The sequence below is a fragment of the Liolophura sinensis genome, chromosome 3, assembly GCF_032854445.1.
Source record: "Liolophura sinensis isolate JHLJ2023 chromosome 3, CUHK_Ljap_v2, whole genome shotgun sequence".
NCBI lineage: Eukaryota > Metazoa > Mollusca > Polyplacophora > Chitonida > Chitonidae > Liolophura > Liolophura sinensis.
In genome coordinates, this window is record NC_088297.1 from 22,722,786 (window position 1) to 22,745,687 (window position 22,902).

Sequence of the window (22,902 nt, forward strand, 5' to 3'; positions counted from 1 at the left end):
TATATCGTCTGAAACATTAGGATATTTACTGTCACAGTATTTATATTGTCTGAAACATTAAGATATTTACTGCCACAGTATTTGTATCGTCTGAAACATTAAGATATTTACTGCCACAGTATTTGTATTGTCAGAAACAGTAAGATATTTACTGCCACAGTATTTATATCGTCTGAAACATTAGGATATTTACTGCCACAGTATTTATATCGTCTGAAACATTAGGATATTTACGACCATAGTATTAAAGCTCGCGCACCACATGACAGGTAATGCAAGGAGAAAATTAGGGTTAACAAGCTTCCCTCAACACAATCATGAATTGAGATTCCTGAAAACATTGTGCCTAATATGCACTAATTCACATATAAAATTTAAAGTTGTGCTCTGCATTTGGGATTGCACTAGCTGTACCGCCCATTTCTCATGTGTAGAATTATTTGCTCACGTCTTAGGTTTCCCTTGTCTTTAAAAGTACCTGAATATTGCTAAAAGGTTTTCAAGACCTTGACATCCTTAAAATAAGAGTTCATCAGTTCTTAAAAGTACTTGTTAAATAAATATCATTTCTGCACCATAACTCTGAAGCAGACTAACAAAACAGTATTCTGTATTCAACCTCCACATGAAGATTTGCACAAGTTGTAATTAAACTGAATGGTCTATGAAAGTGTTGGAAAACACATGTGTCTGAAACACATGTACTACATTCTATGATAGTCATAAAACTGCATGAATTATGCCAGCTAGAACGGCCCACCTGGGTGCAAAAGAACATAGTCACATAAAAGCTATCACACAAAACATCACTGCCCCTGAGAGACTGTCTACACCTGTTTCCATGGATTCCACAATAACTGGAGCAGCATGTTATGTTAACTTCCCACCACCCGCCAGAATGTGTGCCAGAAGTTACCAGACAGGATAATGTTTGATATATATATATATATATATATACGTTCAGTGTTGACTCTGTGGCTGTACTCATTACAGGTCAAAATAATTACAACTGCTGTAGAGAAACAAACATTCACAGTGTACCACGCTGGGCTGGAGGAGGTTCACTGTTATCACATCACCTATCATACACACAATGATTTTTCCTTAAGAATGTGTTAAGTGACTAAAATGACTCCGCACAGTGGTCTATTCAAGCAAACTGTAATGTGATGGTTAACATATATATAGCAAAAGCTTTGCTTGGATCCACATGTTTAACGTAAAACTTCCATGTACAGTACACATCTGTAGACGAACAGGGCTTATTTTGGGATAGAAATTCAGGAATCCAATTGCCAACATAATCCTGTAAATCAATGTTACGGCAATCAATCTGAATTTTCCGTTCAAAAAAAAAAATAAATAAATAATTATTTATATATAGGTGGTTAGAAAGATCTGTATATGTATGAAAAATATAGAATGTATTTCTGAAATAGCTTACATTTTATGACTAATCTGCCTCCAGAAAAAGAGATAAAAGAACAATTTGAGAATGCTGTAATATGAAATCAGATTCCCAAGGATTCCCAAGGACTCCCAAGGATTCCCAAGGATACAGGGAAAATTGTTTGGCATGTTTGGATTAAAATTTGGAAGATGGTTGTAGATGTATATTGAACTGTTTCGATTCATGTATTTTCATGCAGTTAATTTGTCACATCTAATGTGCCACTGTATGGAATAGTATCTCTTACTATGACGAATCTAGTTTAAAAGCTTTAGAGAAGAATAATTTCTTTGTAAATTGATTAAGTATTCTTCTGCAAATATAAGATATACAAAAGATATTCTTATTCGATGTACAATGCAAGCATAACTTGTGTTGTGCCACTTTTTTTTTACTTTTTGTTACTGAGCTAATTGACATGCCTCTAAAGCTAGAGAACTATATGTATAAAGTATGAAGTACATACTGTATATATATATTAGTTGTTTAGAAAGTAGAATATTACATTTCTTTACCAGCCTTTTGGAAGAGTAAAGATATGAGTACATTGTTCAATAGATGGTCAAATCATGGGAGAAAAAAGAAACTCAGTACTCCTGCTGCAATTTCATATATTTTGGCTAAAATGAGCAGACCAGATATCCCAAATTTTAGAAGAAATAATTTCTAAATGAATGTGTTCCGCCTAAATACCCACTTCAACACAATGTAATTAACATGCCGAAGAAGTCATCCATGATTATAGATATCCGCATCATTGAGACAACTGCACACAATCATGCTGTACATGTTTGGCTAGGCTTAGTAGACAGTGACGCATTAACATATAATATCAACACAACAACAAACTGCATGATTTCAAATACGGTTTGCACACTTAGTTTCCATGTATAGATGTATAAATCTAAAGTTAGAATTATAATTAAATTCAAGATAAAGTAAAAATATGAAGGAAGTAAGTGAAAACAAAATTGATACTTTAACAAAATATCATGCACAGCTTCAGAAAGGTGTTATTTGCTGACACAGATATACATATGTAAGTAAACTATCTTAAGATATATATGTAGATACAGGTGTGAAAAAGTTGTCAGTGCTTAAGTCCCTGCCTTTGTCTACTGCTAAAAAAATTTAACCTAACGTTTTTATTACTGCCACCAAAAAAGACATTAAAATTAATATCAAGGGATTTAATTAGTCTTTTTGTATGTAGGCAGTGTACGTCAACAAATACATAAAACATGCATCACGATTTTCAGGTTCTTATGAAAGCAGTATTACTTACTAAGGTCAAAGAACTACTGCCTACATATATATTACAGTCAGAGATAATGCTTACGTAACCTTGACCATCCAGGGTCAAGAAATACGGCATACTCTACATACTCCACATCACAAATGGACTTGTTTGAAGCACCTGCCCACTTAAAGACAGTTTACACCATTCATTTAGCTGAAGTTCTACACATACTAACTCTATGTCACATACACCTCAATGTATATGTATACAACCATTTATAAAGGGTTTTAATTTAACTTTGAACTAAATTTGAAATAATTGATAATGTGAACGCAAGTGTAACTGTGCCAATAACTACAAATAACAAACTTGGTTCTATTCTTTCAACAACAAACATGTACAACTCATACAGTACAGTATATGGCATAGGAAAAGAGCAAGTACCCTAATTCCTCAACCTTTTCGCATGTAAAAGTTGAAAATTTCAGCGCAATTTATGTGCCTTTTAAAGTTGATTTAGGAGACAAAACTACATTGGTTGGATTGGCCAATTTCTGGGCTTAACAAAAGGTGTAATTTTATTAGTCTAAGCCAAAAAAACTCCTTTAGAATGATCTTCAATGAAGACCTTCCAAACATGAGAAAAGGTTGGAGAATAACAGTACATGTAATCTTATACTAATATTTGTATTAAGGGGAATCTTGTGTAAAGACTATCTGTATACAGCAAATGTATAGCGTGATGAAAAAGCTGAGTCAGCATATCCAGTAACTGGAGATCCTCACCACATGACATGCAGCAAACCTTCAGACAATCAAGGGCAGCACTTTTTGAGGGCAGGTTTATGTTTGTTTCGTTCTTTGCAGGAAGGTAGGAAGAGTAAGTGGTCAGATGTACAAGTACATATCCTGATTTGTTTCTTTTAAAGAAAGAAACAAAAATCACTTCTTCAAAAAAAGAAAAAAACCTATTCACAGTATCCATGTACAGTAGGATCACATGTACTCCATGTACTTGTACAGGTGCATGTTGTACACTGTTATCTCTTTCATAAAACAAGCCAGCTAATTTGCTGCAGATTTAAACACCTGCTGCATCATCATCAGCCACCTGGAAGATAATCAAATATCAATAGCCTGCACCTGTAATCAGCAGTTATTCACACGCAATTCCAACACAGGTGAGAAAGTTTGCTAAGACATGTCTGACAGACTTACCTGTGCTTGCTGGGATGACTGAGAAACGTCTGGTTACTATCCATATCCACCACACATTTTGTTCCCAGCTCCGCCTCTGAAATAAAGACAATGAACAGAAAAGCTGAGACATTGATAACACAAGCGTTTATTCATACTTAGATTACTGTCATAAATGTTGCTTAGTGCAACAATAACTGAAGGGTGGAAGAAACCCCACACTTGTAAGCATTTATGAACACTATGATGCCCTTTATGTCAGAGTGTATGGAAGTGTGCTGTGGACTGATTCATTTATTTAATTCAGGAGAGAGGGGATTAATTTATGCAGCCATCTTGCATGTGCATTTGCACGGCAGAGAAGTGTGATACAAGATACCGAATTATATCACAAGCTCTCATCATTTATAGTCACAATAGTGTTGTGACACTACGTGAAGTGTGTATTACCTCCTTTATACCTACATTAGCGTGACCACTTGGTTATCTCCTAAGATTACAATAACATGTACTTGACTTCTTACTCAATAGCATAAACACAGACGTTTACATGTGAAGCAGAGATATACATGTATGTACAGTGTAAATCTAACTTAAGAAATGTTGATCCAATACTATTGAGCTGAACATTTTTCTCGCCAAAATTGTATACATGTATCATGGTGAATAACCTAAAACCAGTCCTTGTGCCATCCCCTTAATGCTCAACGCCAAGCGAGGAAGTTACCTCTTCCTCTTTTAAGGTGTTAGGAGTGACCCAACCCAGGACTGACCCTGGATCAACGTCCTCTGAAGCCGACGTTTTACTGACTGAGCCATCAGGCCCGATAAGAAAAGTTTTGAGGAGTGTTTAGAAGACTGGATTCGGCTACTGGACAAATGTCAGTAATATTTTGTAACAATCTAATACAATCTAGAGCGTCTAATGCACAGCTGCATCATCAAGATCCCTCTTGTGTAGGGCAAAGATTCTTTGGTCATGTTTTCGCTGCCACCTGCACCAAACTAAGCAAACTGGATAGGAGGCTCGTCAATTTGTGTTCATTAGAGAACAACTGCATCCGCAGATAAAGCTTGAAACATCTCTGTCTGCTTTCCTGCTGGGAGAGAGTATGCGCACAATTTCATCTTTAAAGAGTGAATATCTTGAGATCAATCAAACAACGTTTTGGGTGGAACGCTCTGGAAGTAGTTGGTGTATCCCTAGAAAATCTACGAGTGATATTTAGAGGTTAATCACAAGCACCTTTGGAGATTACAGTCAAGTCTTTGTTGTGCTGAAAATGCTACTGAACTAGCAGTCATATTGCATTTTTGAAATTTGTCCACGTTCAAGTCCTGTTGCCTGATGTCCACCGCTTGTTGTAGAATGTTCCACGAATCTAATTTTCTTGCGATAGCAAGGATTCAGTCTTCATCAAAACAATGACTGACGCCTGGCTGCTCCATTTGCAGAGTGCCTTCATCAACGAATGATATATCCATTAAGAAAAAATTGGCTTTCAGTTCTATTCATTTAATGCATTTATGGCTCTCACTTTAATGTTGTGGTTTAGCAGACTGCATTTATCAAGTGGCAAAACCTTAAGTCATGTCACTGTTTACAATATGGTCACAAAAGGCCACACAAGTATCCAGTGTTTTAAAGGCAATTTATCTGAAGAAAAAAAGTATTTTGTCTGACATACACTTCATAATAGTGTTTATTATTTCTTTTTTTGGTCTAACTTCAAGACATTTACACTCTGCAAACGAGTATTATAGAATAATTTAGTCCTGAATCTTAGTGACTTGCGGACCTTTCAATTACCAGTATTCTTGATGGAAAGTCAAAAAATTTGATCAATGGTTTGCTCTGACATTGTAGTTTTAAGACTTGTATATTGCATGTAAGGAAATGATTTTCTTTACTTTATAAACAATACAAATCACCCTTTTAAAACTGGTCTCATTATATTATTAACTGGGGCATAGTTAATAGTCCACTATATACTGGCGTTTCTCTTGCTTTTTGTAATTTGCGCAACACCTAATAAGGTGATTTTTCATTTTATCAAACTGTGTGATAAAGCTGCCATTGCAGAAAGCCTACCATGTCCTAATTTACTTCTACTGACACTATAAACATGTTAGTAACAATAAAGTTTGGCCACCTCAGGTGGTACCAATATCATGTCTGGCTCATGGACTAACATATTACATCCATTTTGGTGGATGTAAAATGATACTGTAGTACATGTATAAATGGTTGTTCACCTTTCTCCTGTGTTACACACAGACACATCAACATATTTACCCAAAGCTATTTTGGCTAATTTTCACACATAAGACATACATGTACTACACAGTATATATGACACTTTAAGAAATAAACACTGTATTATTATACTATTATACAATCAGGTTCATATTATGCAAATGTCACCATGAAGTACAGCTACATAATTTCACAATCTCGTATTGACAGCTTATGCATAAACAATAAATCAGTCCTGTATATATCAATCCTGTGTATTGATCAACACATTCGTGAACGTGAACAAAAAAAAAATACGATCAGACGATACGTAACCGAGCTATTTGTTGACTGCGTTCTGACCGAACTGACGTGATTGACATGAAGAATTAGCTAATTGGATTGGCCAGAAAGACCACTGTAGAATTATCCGTATCTTCACACTGGGTCGAAGCCACATGTGACTATACAGCCAGTCATGTTACATGCCAGACACTGCCTACCTCGTCTGTTTACGGGCCGAACCCTCACAGCCACCTTCACCTTATCCGACATCTTGGACGTCTAACCGGAAAACAAATCAAGAAATATTCCAAATGTGAGGATAAAACCACGTATAGAATCCCTCCGTCGTTAATCCCGGTATTCGCGCATACTGTTACCACTGTAAATCCAAAATAAATGTCAAATGATTGCTTGTGAAACGATCGCACCTCACAACCTAGGCGCCATGTTTCAGCTTCTGAATATTCATAACTTCTCGCGGGGTCAAAAATGACTCATTCCGCTTTACAAGAAAGCTTCCGGGTCAGGTTCGTGAAGCCAGGCTCCGCAGCAAAGGACTCGTGTCGACAAATGCAGCAAACACTTAAGTTTGAAACACAACACAGCATTATTTTAGCAAAGTTGCACCTGTCAGTCACTTTGAAAGGAATCGCAAGGTAGAATCAGGCCACGTTTTGACACATGTACCTTTAGCGCCTTTTTTTCAAAAAGAGAGGTTGTTCAAGGGAGACAAATCTGCTAGCCCAGTGGAATTTTCCTGCTGTGTGAGCAAGACCATTGATGCTGGGATATTGAGCCTGAAATCGAACTGGAAACCGAAGCATTTATACACATCCGATTTAGTTAATTATTTATTGTCTTTTTTGTTTTGGTTGAAGGAAAACGATTACAAAGTAAAAAGGTTGCAAGGACAAAATGAAGGCATTCATAAATCAGCTTGATCTTTAACTTGGACATCATACAGCTCAACTCATCTATGATTTCTACTCAACATTGATATTCCGATCTACATAGTCTATTCCCACCCATTAACCTAGCATTAGATTAGGAAGTTGAAATATTTATCAACGAGGGGTGGGGTATACGGAGCCGTAAAAATGACTTTTTTTTTCATAAAAAAAATTAACATGGTGCGAAAACATTTTTGGGAAGAGAAAATCTTTTTTTTAACCCCTGACTTTAAAAATTGGGGCCCCAAGTTTACAAGTGGGGCTCCCGACAATCACAGGTCATTTGCAGCCAATAGATCAAACAGCCAATATGGCAGCCACAGACGAGCACCTCTCACTGATAACTACATGTTTTGAGTAGTGTCTTACCATGAGACAAATAATTTAAGTAACTTTAGTATTTTAAATCAAGAACAAGGATTACAATGGGCATGATCGCCCCTACAAGTCGACTCCAATCTGTTTAAAAACACATATTCTCAGCTGCCGCGCTGCAGTGCTTGTGAACTTCATGTACATGCTCGACTTTGCTTGATGGGCACTGAAAATACTGAAAGAATGAAAGAGTACACCGCTTCAGAGCGACTTGCTTTAGGGGGGGGGGATGTATTTCCCTGTATCAACGAAGCAGCTTATTAACAAACAGATTTCAACGAGGCATTTATGGACTAAATAAAATGATAAAATACAGCGGGCAGCCCCGCCCTTAAATAGCCCAGTTGAGTTCTCTCTATCTCAACTGCAACTGCTATATGTGAGAGACGATATTTGGATACACGTAGGCCTACTTCATCCAGCCAGGATGGATCTGAGACAAGCTATATATACGTTAGGACCAAATGTCTTAACGTCATGTGACATACATATCTGATGACGGCTGTGATAAGTTTTAATTTGATCATATTATTTGTTTGAATGTTTACTGTAGTAATAATATCCTAGATTTTGTTGGAGGTTATACTAGAAATCGTGTTGGTGTTCCTCATCGTTTTAAAGAACGTTTTGGGACTAAGAAGGTATAATTTGCAAGCGACAAAAGTTAATTTACAAAAGCATAGTGGGACTAACAATCAGGCAGTATAGCACATTAGATATAGATGAGATTATGCGTAACCCTTACGATTGGTCAATTATATCCGGGTCCCGACATTTAAAGTCGGGGGTTAAATAAACAGATTTTTCCTTTCCAAAAATGTTTTCCACCATATAATTTTTTTTTATCTTCCAAAAAAAATAGTTTTTCACCATGTAATTTTTTTCTCTCTCACAAAATTTTATTTTCACCATGTGACTTTTACGGCACAGTATAAGGGGATGAGATCTACAGGGAAGTCGGACAGTACTTTTTTTTCGCTAAAAGTTTCAAAATAGGCCCGAGGATATATTTTTTTCAGACATTTGTAGGCTTAGGCCTACAGAATTTTCTACCATCACAGGAGAGTTAATGTGCAAACCTCCAAAAATAATACAATAAAATAATACTAAAATCAGTAGTTATAAAAGATTAATTAATTCCAGCGAATTTAAGCAAACAGGTTAAATGCTGCAGGACAAGTTTTTGTGTCTAACACAATACTCCTCGTAATGATGGATCATCAGCCATGGTTTTGGGGGCAGAGAGAAATATCGGTATATCGATTTTCGATTTTCACCGGATGTTGCATCTTACAATGAATATAGCTAGGTTCTATAAGCCTAACTTTCTGGCACCCTAGCTTCATCTACCCACTTTATGACTAAGAAGAATAAATAATATGAAATTTTAACTACATATAAACTTTAACAGTCCTTTTTATACATCATATGTTTAGAGCAGTCCGAAAAACGAATTACGTTAGGACCTGGAAATCTTTACCAAAGGGGTATGCAGGGCCAGATGGGGGAGGAGGAAATTTCAGTGGAGTTTTTTCCTTTTCTAAACAGATGGTCAAGAAATTTTTTCAGACATTTTAGGGTTACAACATTTTCTATTCTAACACAAAAGAATATCATAATTATGATCAATATATTATATATTATAATATATAGTCTTCCCAACAGCGGATTGTATGGCCGCTTAAACCACAACCATTCTCTTCGCACATGACAAAGCCCATGACTTCATCAAGATATTTAAATTATAAGAAACGTTACTCCTTGTAATTATTCATCTGTAATCTCGCTGTGTGCATAGCTTACACATGCGCAATTGTCTTTGATTGGTGGAAATACTGCCACACAGACATTTCGTAGGTTGTTGATCTACAATAAATGTTTGCACTGTCAGTTTGCACCTAATTAAATATATCAGAATCTTGTCTGTCTTGGATAGAAATGAAAATTTTTTTGCCAGTGTTCCTTTCCGTCCACCTGGAGGTTACCAAGGTAACAAAATGGTATGACTTCACTTCAGGAACCACAGCTCAAAAACTGCCTCGGTGGTAAGTAATAAAACAAGCTGCATGTGGTGGTATGACATTGTACCACGCAAAGCTTAGGGGATACATATTTCTGAGGTTGAAGTTGACAATTTTACTACATAAATAGTAGGAAAAATGTATAATATCATCCTACATTTTAAAGAAAGCAATAAAACATCTTTGTATAGGATCAACAGAATCATGCAAAATGAGCAGAGAAAATTTAGGTTATTTGATATAAGCACAAAATGTGAATCGATTCATGCGTTTACGATGTTTCAGTTTTGCTCATGTCATATTTAACCTTGAGAAAACTTTATTATTTAGGGCCTATTCAAAACGCATGGAAATTCAAATTCTCTTTAATTCAGTACAAAAAAGGTATGTATACACCCGGCAATATTCTATGAGCCTCTCACCGATGTGGTCGCTGTAAGTTCAAGTCTAGCTCATGCTGGCTTCCACTCGCGCCATACGTGAGAAGGTGTGACAGCAACTTACGAATTGTGACAGCAACTTAGACGTGGGTTTTCCCCCGGGCTCTGCCCGGTTTTCTTTCACCATATAATGCTGGCCGCCGTCGAATAAGTGAATATTCTTGAGTATAGCGTGAAAAACCAGTGAAATAGATAAATAAATAAATAAATAAATAAATATATGATGCATAGGACCCATATAAAGTTGAATTGCTCTGAACATCACATCACTAACTGGACTACCTAATTAATACTTAACATGATATGGATCTACGTAACAGCCACCTGTTAAATAGTGACAGTTTATTGTAATCAATATTTTACATTATTTTGCACAAATGTTGCGTGCGCGACAGGTTCACGTCTATATAGGCTTATAGATCCCAATCTATAGTTCAAATCCCTTGCTCTTGTGTAATGTGGTCGGACGTGATGCACGTGGTCGAATCAAATTCCACTTTACAAGTCCGAATGCGACCTTATGTTAGTATGTCTGAAGGAGTTATCTCCCGTATACTTAAACGTGGCTTGCGTGTGAGTTTTAATATTTCTGTTACAGTGAACCACAATCGTGAGCATCATTTGGCAAATCCTCGAGTTGTTAGCGTAAAGACAGGATACAGCTCTAATAAGGGAGTGAAAGGTAACTTATATATTACTGCATGTATTTCACCTAAAGTTTGGTATGTAAAAAGTTATCTCAGAAGTGTTTAAAGGCGTAAAATGAGCTAAGCTACGTTTTCTCTGATAGATATTAATCAAACTTTACAAAAACTCGTAAGTGATCATATAATGTGACTGAATTAATCACATTAAAACAAACTGTGTCATTTGAAAAAACGGTAAAGATAAGGTCAACTACAGTAGTCGTGCCAAGTTTCCTGAAATATGCCGGGCTGGGATTAGGCTTGTAAAGGAAGAATGCACTATAGCTGTTGCAATAGGCCCTATGATGGAAATGAGGTAAACGACGCTGAAACACACGTAACCTAGAAAAAAAATTCTGTTTTACAGTCCCATAAAATATTATTATTTATATGTTCATGAAAATTCCTTGTAAGAATTTTCTTTGTAAGTAACGTAAATGTTCTATACAAAACATAACCAGAGTCTGCGCATGTGCACTCTCCATCTGAATCTATAGGGAAAGAGCCTGGAATTTTAGCCATGCACCAATGAGTAATAGTTCGGCCAAAATACTCCACAACAATATACAGCAAAGTATATAATTCATACATGGTTAGCACTTAAACAGCACAGTGTAAGAATTATGCGTTGTGTACACAGATAACTATTATCTATCCGACCTTAAAACCAATAACCAATATATCATGTACATGTAGGCCCTATAACATATAACATGAATAATGAAGCATTCAGAGAGTTTATTCGTGACGATTTCTTATTGTGTATGTATTGCAGTTATTTTACCAAAAACAAAATCGTTTATTCCAGGCTGTCACATATGAGTAAATTTTACCGAAGTCGAAATATTTGTCAAAAACAATATGATGACCTCGGGTTTCTCGATATAACTGGTAACGACTTAACAACGTGTTTATCCATTATTAGAACGCCTTATTATCGTCAGGTGAATTTTTTAATACACGTATAAAACGTCTTTCATGGCAGATAAGATGTGTCCATAACCAGGAAGTTTGCGACGGTAAGAGCTGGTTTGTGTGGATTTTGGCTCGAAATCAGTGTCGTGTTGGAGCATGTGTTGGGCATATATTGGTCTATGGTGGAGGCCAAATGACATTATTCTACGCTGTGAGGAATTCTGTTCGTCAACTTAAAGTGAGTTTCTTGGCCCGTTATAATTTTCATGACGTCATAACCCTGTTCAAGTAGAATGACGTGCCAGTCTTAACACGTGGTGCACTGTGACATTTGAGCTCATATCATACAAACTTCGCCGCTTTGAAATAAGGAAAGCCACTTTTCTATATTATCCACCAAATACATGCGGCCGTACTGCAAATTTTTACAAGCAAATAATGTCAAATGTTTTACCGACTTTGTATGAGAGTCAGTGAGGAAAACGTGTGATTGAGTATTCGAAATGCTGTTATTGTGCATGTGCATTCCTGGGGTGCAATTCTGCAACATCTACTACATTCAGCAAAACGTACAGACAGATTGACAGACAGACGAACAGAGAGACGTAGAGACAGACAGTCAGACAGACAGAGACAGAAAGATAAATGGCCAGACAAAGAGACAGACAGGAAGACAGAGAAAAGATCGGATGAACAAATCAACAGACAGATACTCAGACGAACGGACGTTCGTACAGGTACACAGACAAACACATAGACAGACAAACGGACGTTGGTACAGATTGACAGACAAACGGACGTTCATACAGACAGATAGATAGACAAACGGGCGGACGTGCAGACAGACAGACAAACAAACGGTCGAACAAATTGACAGATGAACAAACAAACTGACGTCCGTTAACACAGATAGATAGACAGAAAGACTTATTGAGCTGATTGTCGTACCTAATAGTACAAACTATCCGAATAATCAGAATTTTTGAATTTAATTCTGAAACAGAAAAGTTGTCCCTTGAACATCCTGCAATAAACATAAATCTCTGCCATGTTAAAATCAACTCTTATACCACAAATAGCATATGTATAGCGTGCAATAACACTATACTTTCTGTGTGCTCCGTTGATTTTAATGATTGAAGTAGGTTGTGTACTATGTCCATATTTGCCTCTCTGTTTTTGCGTTTCTTGTCTTCCATACAGTGACCTGTATCTCATCGCTATATAAAGACGTACATTCAGACAGCTAGAGTATCATCACTCATTCTTCGAAGCCGAAAACCCAACAACACACAAAAATGGCGGTAGGTAATATATCTATATTTTGATATATATACGGACATAATGATGTCTTTCTGTTTTATTTGATTTAAGATGTATTTGACGTTTTATGCCCCTTTATGACTCCACAAAATGTTTCGTCAACAGCCCTCCCAAAAGCGTAGCCTAAATCATCGACTAAATAAACATCGTGTTCACCACAATCAGACGGGGAATCAAACTCTTGCTGGTCCCTCGCTAACCCTCCGTGTATGAGTGAAAAATGCTTGCCTGTGGCCTTAACCACAAATGAGTGATCAATCTAGTGTCAGTGTAAATGTGGCAATTACCATGTTTGTAATGGCGTCATAAAGTAGTGGGTGACCGAAAGAAGGAGGAAAGAAAAGAAAGAGCAGTCAAGACAAAGTATGACAATTAAGGCCACAGTCAAGCTAACAGAAGCTAGGTTCTAACACCCAACCCCCAGTGGTCAAGTACTTTAAATACGGTACCCACTGTGTAGAGTGCAATACCATGAAGTATAAAAATTGCTGATTTTTGAAGTGTTAGACGTGACCCGACAGACCAGGTCTCGAACTTTCGTACATCACAATGCATTGGGTTGAACGTGTATTGATTTATTTGCATGGTGTTTTACGGCGTAGTCAAGAATATATCACTTATACGACGGCAGTCAGCATTATATGGTGGGAGGAAACCGGGCTGAGCGCAGAGGAAACCAACAACCATCCGCAGGTTGCTGGAAGGCTTCCCCACCTTAGACCGGAGAGGAAGCCAGCATGAACTGGAATTGAACACATAGCGATCGCACTGGTGGGAAGTTGCTGCATGGGTTAGTGCGCCGTGCTGGCGTGCTAAACTCCTCGGCCACAGAGGCGTGTGATAAGTGTCCAACAATGGTTTGTGTCTAGATTGTTACCAGGTTAAGGCTACAGGACATCAATAGACTACAGAATCCGATACCGTACGCGCAAATTTTCTTACAAGCGTTACTCATAAGGTACGCACGCGAATGGTGAAAAAATGACACGTGCAGGTGGCAAATGTCCACATATACACGTGCAAGGAAATCTCGCGTGCACGCAACCATATGCCTTTTGCGCGAGTTTTTCTCACACACACGCACGCAAGAAAAATATACGCGAACGTGATTTTTTTCTCTAGGATCTTAAGATATTAGGACCTTTACTTTCTAAAATTCGGATGTGTACCAATTTTGAAAGGCCGGAGACGCGTTCGCGCGTTCTTGTGCCCTTTTTGGTCTATAATTGAGTACGTGGTATTTTGATATGGACGAGCGTAGCCGACAAGTTATAGTGTCACCAATGCACCACGAACACCCTAATGGAAAGAATCTGCATTAACCGCGTGTGTCCTAAAAGTTGAAAGGCAAGCACCATAACCACTCGGCCACGCCCTGCCCCCGCGTTTATGAGGAGGGTGGAAAATGCAACATATAAAGTACCTATATTAAAATTTCAAATTAGGCCTATACATAGATCTATATAGCTGTTGTTAAAATGTCTACCGTGTGTGAGATACTGTAAAATGGGAGTGCCGGTATCTTAATATGCTTCGGTTGTTTGCAGGATGTAACATCAGATTATATTTAAAATGTGATAATACATGAAGGCGGAACTCAACACGAAGACGTGTTAACCTGATTCATGTCATAAGATAGTTTCATACTACAACATTTTCTTAGCAGGCTTATAGAGTTCAATTTCAACCGCGACTCCAGCAGCCCCGCGTTGTGCGCCGCTTAAACAGTTAACACTGCGAACTTCGTGCCCCCGCGGAAGACTAAGTGTTACGAAGTGTTTCTAATACTTTGAAAAAAGTGTTGTGAATTGTTGGAGTTAATATTATTGAAGTTATATTTAACATTTCAGTTTTAAGAGTGTAGAATATTTAAACAAACACTTAAATATCTTAATTCACTCTAGTTCCCAACCTGACTACTATGTGCACACAATCCAATGCAAACAAATATCAGTGTTTAAGTTTTCCAGCAACCTTCGGATGGCCGTGGGTTTCCCCCGGGCGCTGCCCGGTTTCCACTCACTATAATGCTGTGTGCAACAACAAAAACAACCCAAACCATTCTCTGTTGTTATTATCTACGCTTAATTGGTTGTAAACGACCTCTTTGCCTTACGAGCACAACTTTGTCGAAACAGTGACGTCCATTGTGTTACCGAACAAAACTGTACACCACTTACACTGACCCATTTTGGTCACGGTGATATATCACTGCCCACACATGAAGCTCTCTCAGTGCAGTTCTTGATTTTACACCACCTCTCTTACATATACGGTACACTGACACGGTACAGACAGGTATTACGTACAGAAGATCGATGATAAATAGCTTATATGGTATTTAAATCATCATACAGAATAGGCCTACTCTTTTTCGATATTGACATATATGTCTTAACTAACTAGGCCAATTATTAGCTTCTATAAATGTCGCCACAACAAAGTAACTCTCAGATTTAAACTCTGATTTAGGTTGTTCTCCGAGAAACAGCCAATGATCAATGATCCAGTCAGTGAAGACGACACATTGCAAATAGCTCTAATCTGGCCAAGCTAAAGACAGAACGGTCATGTTCGTGATCAAGGTGTTTAGCGTGCCAGTGCCACGCAGTGACCCAGGAATTTCCAACCAGTGAGATTTGCTGTGAGGTTAACGTCAGCTCATGCTGGCTTCCTCATGTGCCGTACGTGTGAAGGTCTGCTGGCAATCTGCGGATGGGCGTGTCCCACATATTACCACACGGTCGTGTCCCATATGTTACCACACGGTCGTGTCCCGCATATTACCACACGGTCGTGTCCCACATGTTACCACATGGTCGTGTTCCGCAGGTTACTTGTACCAGTGTCGAATTAAAGAAAAATTTTACGACCAAGAATGGTGCGATCGCTGTGGGTTCATGTCCAGCTCAAGCTGGGTTCCTCTTCGGCCGTACGTGGGAACTTCTGACAGCAGCCTGCGGATGATTGTGGGTTTCCCAAGGGGTTTCACCTGGTTCCTCCCACTATAATGCTGGCCGCCGTTGTATTGAAATATGAAATATTAGTATATGAAGTGCAATGTTCTTGAGAACGGAGTAAAACGCTAATCGAATAAATATCATGGAAAATGCATGAAGGAAGCTCACCATGATGGGCACCCAAAAGAGCACCGAAATTACAGAGTTGAGAGGGTAAGGAGAAGAATTCCTTCAGACAGAAGAACTCCTTGGATTTAACAAAATTATTGAATTAACATTTCCTAATGTTTTAGAGCCCAGAAAAACCGACAAAAACCAAAGGATGGGGAAAGCTTCGGGAGATGGGACCCACAGAAATCACCAGAATGCTCCACCGTGAAAAGCGAGAGATCGATTTGTACTCGGAGAAAGTCCAACTAAGCTCCAAGATCATCTCCAGATTGCTGAAGGGTTTGGAACACGTCAGGGACAAGCGAAAAGCTCCTGTAAAAACTACTCCGGTCAAAATGGTCGACCAGTCAACATCGCCAGAACCAAAGTTATCGCGCAAAATGCTCCAGAAAGAAATGGATATATTGAAGTCGTTGCTGTGGGATAAAGAGCAGGAAATTAAATCGAAAGACGCGGAGATCAAGGAGCTGATTGGTCAATGTAAGGACAAGGACGAGAAGATAGAGCAGCACCTGAGAAAAGTGGAATTGGCTGTCCCTACGGTCATGGAGGCCTTGATGAAACAGGTGAACGAACTCAGCATCTTGCGTACTCAAGATCCCTCCGTCGAGATTGATCCGGAAGAAATCAAGAAAGCACGAGTCGCACTTGAAGGGGAATGAAACATGTGTATTAATAGCCAATAATGTGTATTGGCTATGAGGAGAACGAGCATGAAAAACTTGCTGGAAAGACTATATCCGAAACTGTACAATCCATTTTGTAATATTTCGTACAGTCGATAATGTACAAGATGTTGTCTTCAATGTGTAGCACTTCGCATTTTTTTTTCTTTTTTTAATATCTGTATGGTTGTGAAAAAAGTAGTAGCCTTACGAGTGTGCCATGCAGCAGACGTCACTCACAGCTATAGTCAGTTTCGCTACTCGAGGCCCACGGTTTCTTGCACTAGGGACCATTCCCTGCCCACTATACCAGGTCCTTGTAAGTTAATAACATTCAAACATTAAACTATTTGTATACCTCCTATGTTTGAAGCATCTTGAAAACGATTTCGGGGCTTTGTGCTCTTCACAGTTTCTAAAGATATGGCCGAAAAGTTCCGATGCAGATTACAAGGAAAGACAACAGATAATATAACCGGAGTTATTTAGGAAGACGGCCGAAATAGCCTTTTTTCTGACGCGCTTTGCAACTATATATATATATATAGACGTTTAACTTCGAATTCTTGAGATGCGCCATTCACACATATCTGGTCTGTATATACATGTAGTGTTTCTTTTAAACCTTTCTTTATATGAAATTGCTGTGTTTAAAAACACAGGTGCATGATGTACCCATGACGCAACTCTTTTACAATATTCAATTATTAAGCATGCAACTATGTTACAATATGTAATTATTAAGCATGCAACTATGTTACAATATGCCATTATTAAGCATGCAACTATGTTACAGTATGCAATTATTAAACATGCAACTATGTTACAATATGCCATTATTAAGCATGCAATTATGTTGCAATATGTAATTATTAAGCATGCAACTATGTTACAATATGTCATTATTAAGCATGCAACTAGGTTACAATACGTAATTATTAAGCATGCAACTGTTACATATGTAATTATTAAGCATGCAAATATGTTACAATATGTAATTATTAATCATGCAACTATGTTACAATATGCCATTATTAAGCATGCAACTATGTTACAATATGCAATTATCAAGCATGCAACTATGTTACAATATGCCATTATTAAGCATGCAACTATGTTACAATATGTAATTATTAATCATGCAACTATGTTACAATATGCCATTATTAAGCATGCAACTATGTTACAATACGTAATTATTAAGCATCCAAACTGTTACATATGTAATTATTAAGCATACAACTATGTTACAGTATGTAATTATTATAAGCATGCAACTATGTTACAATACCTCTTCGTCAAAGAAGGACTTATGTCTTTTAATGGATTGTATAAGTGTATAACTGAATTTTCCTGACTCAACAAAAATGAACAGAAATTAATTATTAAACCTGTTAGCAAAAACAAGACTGTCATGATTTAAAGAGAGATTTGCCAAAATGCAGTTAGAAAACGACCTCGGAAGCGATAGCGGTGGGCTGTACTTGACCACACAAGGCTCTGTTAAACACATCAAGCAGGGGGAACATGTCCGTTCATCGTCCGTAATGCCTGGTGGTGGTGAACGAACTACCGACACGGAAGCCTGGGCACTGAGCTATGTTTATAATTCGTATATGTACTTCATGTATGTTTTGTGAGCACATGAACACGTAATTTGGTCCTGTCACCAGTGGGGTACAGTATCTCTCTACGCGCAATGGCGACTCGGGTCCAAGCTGGATTGGCCATTGTTCCCTTTCAACGAATGGGGACTACGTTACCAGTTTGTCCACAAAACGTCATCACAAATGACAGGAATAAAAATTATACTAAACTGGGGTACTTTTACTCCGAAATGTTCCCGATTACAAAAGATGGTGTCTCCTCAGTGCGGCTGTCTCACTGAAATGAGACCGAAATGAGCCACCGCTGTGATGGATCGCACATTGAACTTCAAGGCAGAACCCCCTTTTAATCTGGTCTTTCTCACCCAGGCTGGAAAACGAGTTCATCGCGGTTGCAGGCACATCCCCTTAAACAAGCCCCACCTCTAATACATCACATTTGTGAAATGGTGATTGTCCGCTGATATGTTCTGTGACGTAAATGAGTCTCCATTACATGCTTCTCTTACGATGAATGCCATTCTGACTTTCTCATATCGTAACATGGCCATAGCTAAACCTGTCTACTTCGAAGTAAAGCAGAATTCTCGTGTGAAATGTCACCTATACGTTTCTTTGCTGACCATCTATATACTGATTATTACTGTATACTAAATGATATACGTATCTGCTATGATATACAGATGTGCATATCTGAATGTTTATTTTCCTCCAAACCTCAATGTAAGATTGCACCAACGAAAATAAATTGAACTTGCTCTTATACCTGTGATCATTAAATCCGTGTATATTTAACTGTCAATCTTAGAGCTAATACATGCATGTACACTGTAGCTGGGCCTGGCATCATGGAGCGTTATACGATATACCACGGCAAACATACTATGGGCCTATTAAACATACTATGGGCTTATTAACGACGACAAGGCAGTATATGTGCTCGTAACTTAAGAGGGTTTCGTGCAAGTGAGTCAAGACCCTTAAAGAAAAAAAAAGTCACGGATTTGCACACTACAAATATGTACATGGTGTTTTATCTCCCTATGAGCGTAGCACTGACCGCAGTGTTATGCTATGCTCTATTCCGTATCATTTATGGCCTTTGCCAGGTTAATGCATGCATGACTGAAATCAGATTTGGGGCAGGGACACCTGGGGAAAGTGGGGGGGGGGGGGGGGGGGGGGGCGTCTGGCAGTCGTCCGCCAGGTACGTTATCTGATATACCTCCTCACTTTAGCCTGCAGCTGAAAACTGAAAAACCATAACACTGTTTTACCGTTACACCTCTCTGATCATTGCACAGACTATAATATTACGTATGACGGCACACAACATGTATCATGCGGCATGTTAACGGCCGAACTTAAGCCGATACACATATTTCGTCCCCCCCCCCCCCCCCAGCTGTGCAATTAAGGGTTAGGTATGTAGGGCTGGATTAGAACTAGCAACCAAACTGGTAAAGGAGAGCTCGACCGCGGTAACTCTGGAGCTTTAACTGAATGCTCAAAAAGTTAACTCAGAAAGTGCCCCCCAAAATATGTGTCTAAGTAGTAAAACAGTAGGCATACAATATGAAAATAAACGACTCTACAAATGGTTTGACGGATATAATCTAAATAACTGCGCTGCACGAAAATGTATGAAAGCGCATAAATATTGTGTTTTTGATTTTCATTAGTTTAAAGGGTAGCAAGATCTCTCATTATAATTTGCTGACGCTTGAACACAAATGTTATATACCTCCTACCGCCAACTCTCAGAATTTCAAGACAGTGGGCTTTTCCTCCCACCATAATGCTGGTTGCCGTTGTATAAGTGAAATATTCTTGTGTAAGGCTTAAAACAACAATCAAACAAGAAAAAAAATCAAACAAGTTTTTGCTTATACAATTCATGAGCAATATGTAAGAAGCCCCGAGTGTGAATCACTATGTAAAAGGTAGACAAAACTGGTTCTCCCGTATGTGTAAGGCTGTGCTAAGATTGTCACAACCTTATATTCAGGTTTTATAGATAACACGAGAGGTACCTATAGTGTATACGCCCACACGTAAGAACGCCAATTTAATCCTCAACAGTCGGGTCTATATAGTAGTGCGAATATCCCGAGTAAACCTTGTAGCAGATATTGTGATAGGCCTGACGGCATGCTGCAAAGTTAGAGTCGGAAGTCCCTCTATGTGAGTTTCCAAACAACATTGCTGCCGCTAAATTACCCGTCTAATCCTCTTGTTTTAGCTACATTCGAGCACTTATAGTACATCTCTCTTCGTCAAGGGTCTTATTTCCCCCTTGTTTGTCCATTGTCAACGATACATGTATTTTGACGAATAGACTCTCCCTCACATCTTCGCCGTTCCTTCCGTACGTGGGACTGTCTACCAGTAACCTGCGGACGGTTGTGGGTTTCTCCCGGCCTGTGTCCGGTTTCCTCCTACCGTAATGCTGGTCGTCGTCGTATAAGTGAAATATTCTTGAGTACGGCGTAAAACACCAATCCAATAAATAAATAAATAAAAAAACCAAAAAAAAAATGAAATAAAGGAATAAATAAATTTAAATAGAGTTTCTTTTATTTATTTATTTGCAGTGTAATAGCCGTAGTCTAGTGATTAAATTTAATTCACTTTCCTTTTAAAGGCGATGAGCCGAAAGGTGCAGATGCAGATTGGACTGAACAGATAGTTTGTAGATTTAATCTGGTATCACTGTTTGTGTGGCCTTGGGGGAGAGAGTAAGCGGTCAACGACCGTGGTGAGGTCGCTCGAGCTTTCTAACATTCCGTGAAGGTCATTTGTCTTATATCAATATGGTTTGTATATCCGTACGTCATGTGTGTCAAAGCTCGTCAGTAACTTGCCCAAGGTCAGTGGTTTACACCGGGAACTCTGATTTTCTCCTCCATCGTCTAAGTGAAAAAATCCTGAGTATGGCTAAAGGCAATAAATAAATAAATAAATAATTTATTTCTCCGGGGACAAACGGCACATCCATGCAAGAAAACTTCCTGTAATCGAGCAGTGTCGTCAGATATTAGGGTACTTGATATGAGGAAAGTGGGTGAATAATCTCAAGACCAAGTTCAACAAAACCTTCAACACAAACAACCATAGTGTAAATTGCAAAGTGTGTGTTTAGACAGGTCAGGAGGTCATACACTTAGGACTGACAGTACCTTTTTTCAGCTAATTGGGGTATGAATAAAAAACGCTTTTGTATGAAGGGCTTCGCGGACTCATGCAATTTGAATTAGTTCGATTTGCTACTTTGGTACATATATAATTTATATGATGCACCCAGGAAAGTTTATGGTTAAAATTAATTCCAAGAGACTTGACGTTAGATACTGAATACTATGTCATGAAGACCGGATGGGAGCTCTTTACTAGAAGGTGTTCCAGTCATTACGATGTAATCAGAGCTTATTTGCATATGACCAATCGTACACTTTTATAAGTTCATGTATCCGATACTTTATGGTTTAATTAATATATTTCTGACGAAGAATTTATTTAATTTATTTCTTTATTTGATTCGTGTTTTATGCCGTACTCAAGAATATTTCACTTATATGACTGCGACAAGCATTCTGGTGGAGGAAAACTGGGCAGAGCCCGGGGGTAACCCACGACCACCCGAAGGTTGTTACCTGACCTTCCTACGCACGGCCAGAGAAGAAGCCAGCATGAGCTGCTTTAACTTACACCGACGGCAGTGGTGAGAGGCTCTTGGGTCATTGTGCCGCGCTGACGCGCTAACCACTTCGACCACGGAGGCCCCTGGCGAATAGAACAGCTGATGTCATTAGCAAAGGGTACAAATATTAATATGGTAGAAGAAATTAAATTATTGATATAAATTAGAAATAGTAAAGGACCTAGAATAGAGCCCTGTGGCATGAAATAGCGACAAGTTTCATGAAAATGGCAACAAAACTTTTCAAAAGTGTTCGAAAATCTCTTATCTTCCTAACACGAGGGCTTTGTGTGAGACTGCATGGGAATTGTCACTGCAGTTTACCGATGGAACAAGCTTACAATAGTGTTTGCTTGCTGTCTTTTGTATTCGGCTATGAAGAGAAGATCAAAGCCGCATAATCTCAACGTTAGCGCCTAGTACTATAGTCTATTTCTTTTAACCAGTCACCTATATTCAGCTCAGCTCAAACGGGCTTCCCTCTCCAGTCGCACGTGGGAAGGTCTGCCAGCAACCTGTGGATGGTCTGCCAACAACCTGTGGATAGTCGTGGATTTCCCCTGGGATCTACCCGGTTTCCTCCCACCATAATACTGACCGCCGTCGTATAGGTGAAATATTCTTGAGTTCGGCGTAAAACACCCATCAGTCAAATAAATAAATAAATAAATCTTCAGCTGC

General features: G+C 38.5%; 2 protein-coding genes across 2 annotated transcripts in view; one reads left to right on the forward strand and one right to left on the reverse strand.

Annotated features, from left to right (window-relative positions):
- Nucleotides 1-6,869, reverse strand: part of LOC135463638 (kinesin-like protein KIF13B) — a 188,394-nt gene extending 181,525 nt beyond the window's left edge. The window contains 2 exon segments of the mRNA XM_064741000.1: nucleotides 3,909-3,984; nucleotides 6,627-6,869. Coding sequence (XP_064597070.1) covers nucleotides 3,909-3,984; nucleotides 6,627-6,678 — 128 coding nt within the window. The 5' untranslated portion in view covers nucleotides 6,679-6,869.
- A 6,144-nt stretch (nucleotides 6,870-13,013) lies between these two features.
- LOC135464202 (uncharacterized) lies at nucleotides 13,014-17,389 on the forward strand. Its single transcript, XM_064741706.1, has 2 exons — nucleotides 13,014-13,099; nucleotides 16,372-17,389. The coding sequence occupies exons 1-2, from the start codon at nucleotides 13,094-13,096 to the stop codon at nucleotides 16,909-16,911; spliced, it is 546 nt and encodes a 181-aa protein (XP_064597776.1). The 5' UTR covers nucleotides 13,014-13,093; the 3' UTR covers nucleotides 16,912-17,389.
- Nucleotides 17,390-22,902: the final 5,513 nt, after the last annotated feature.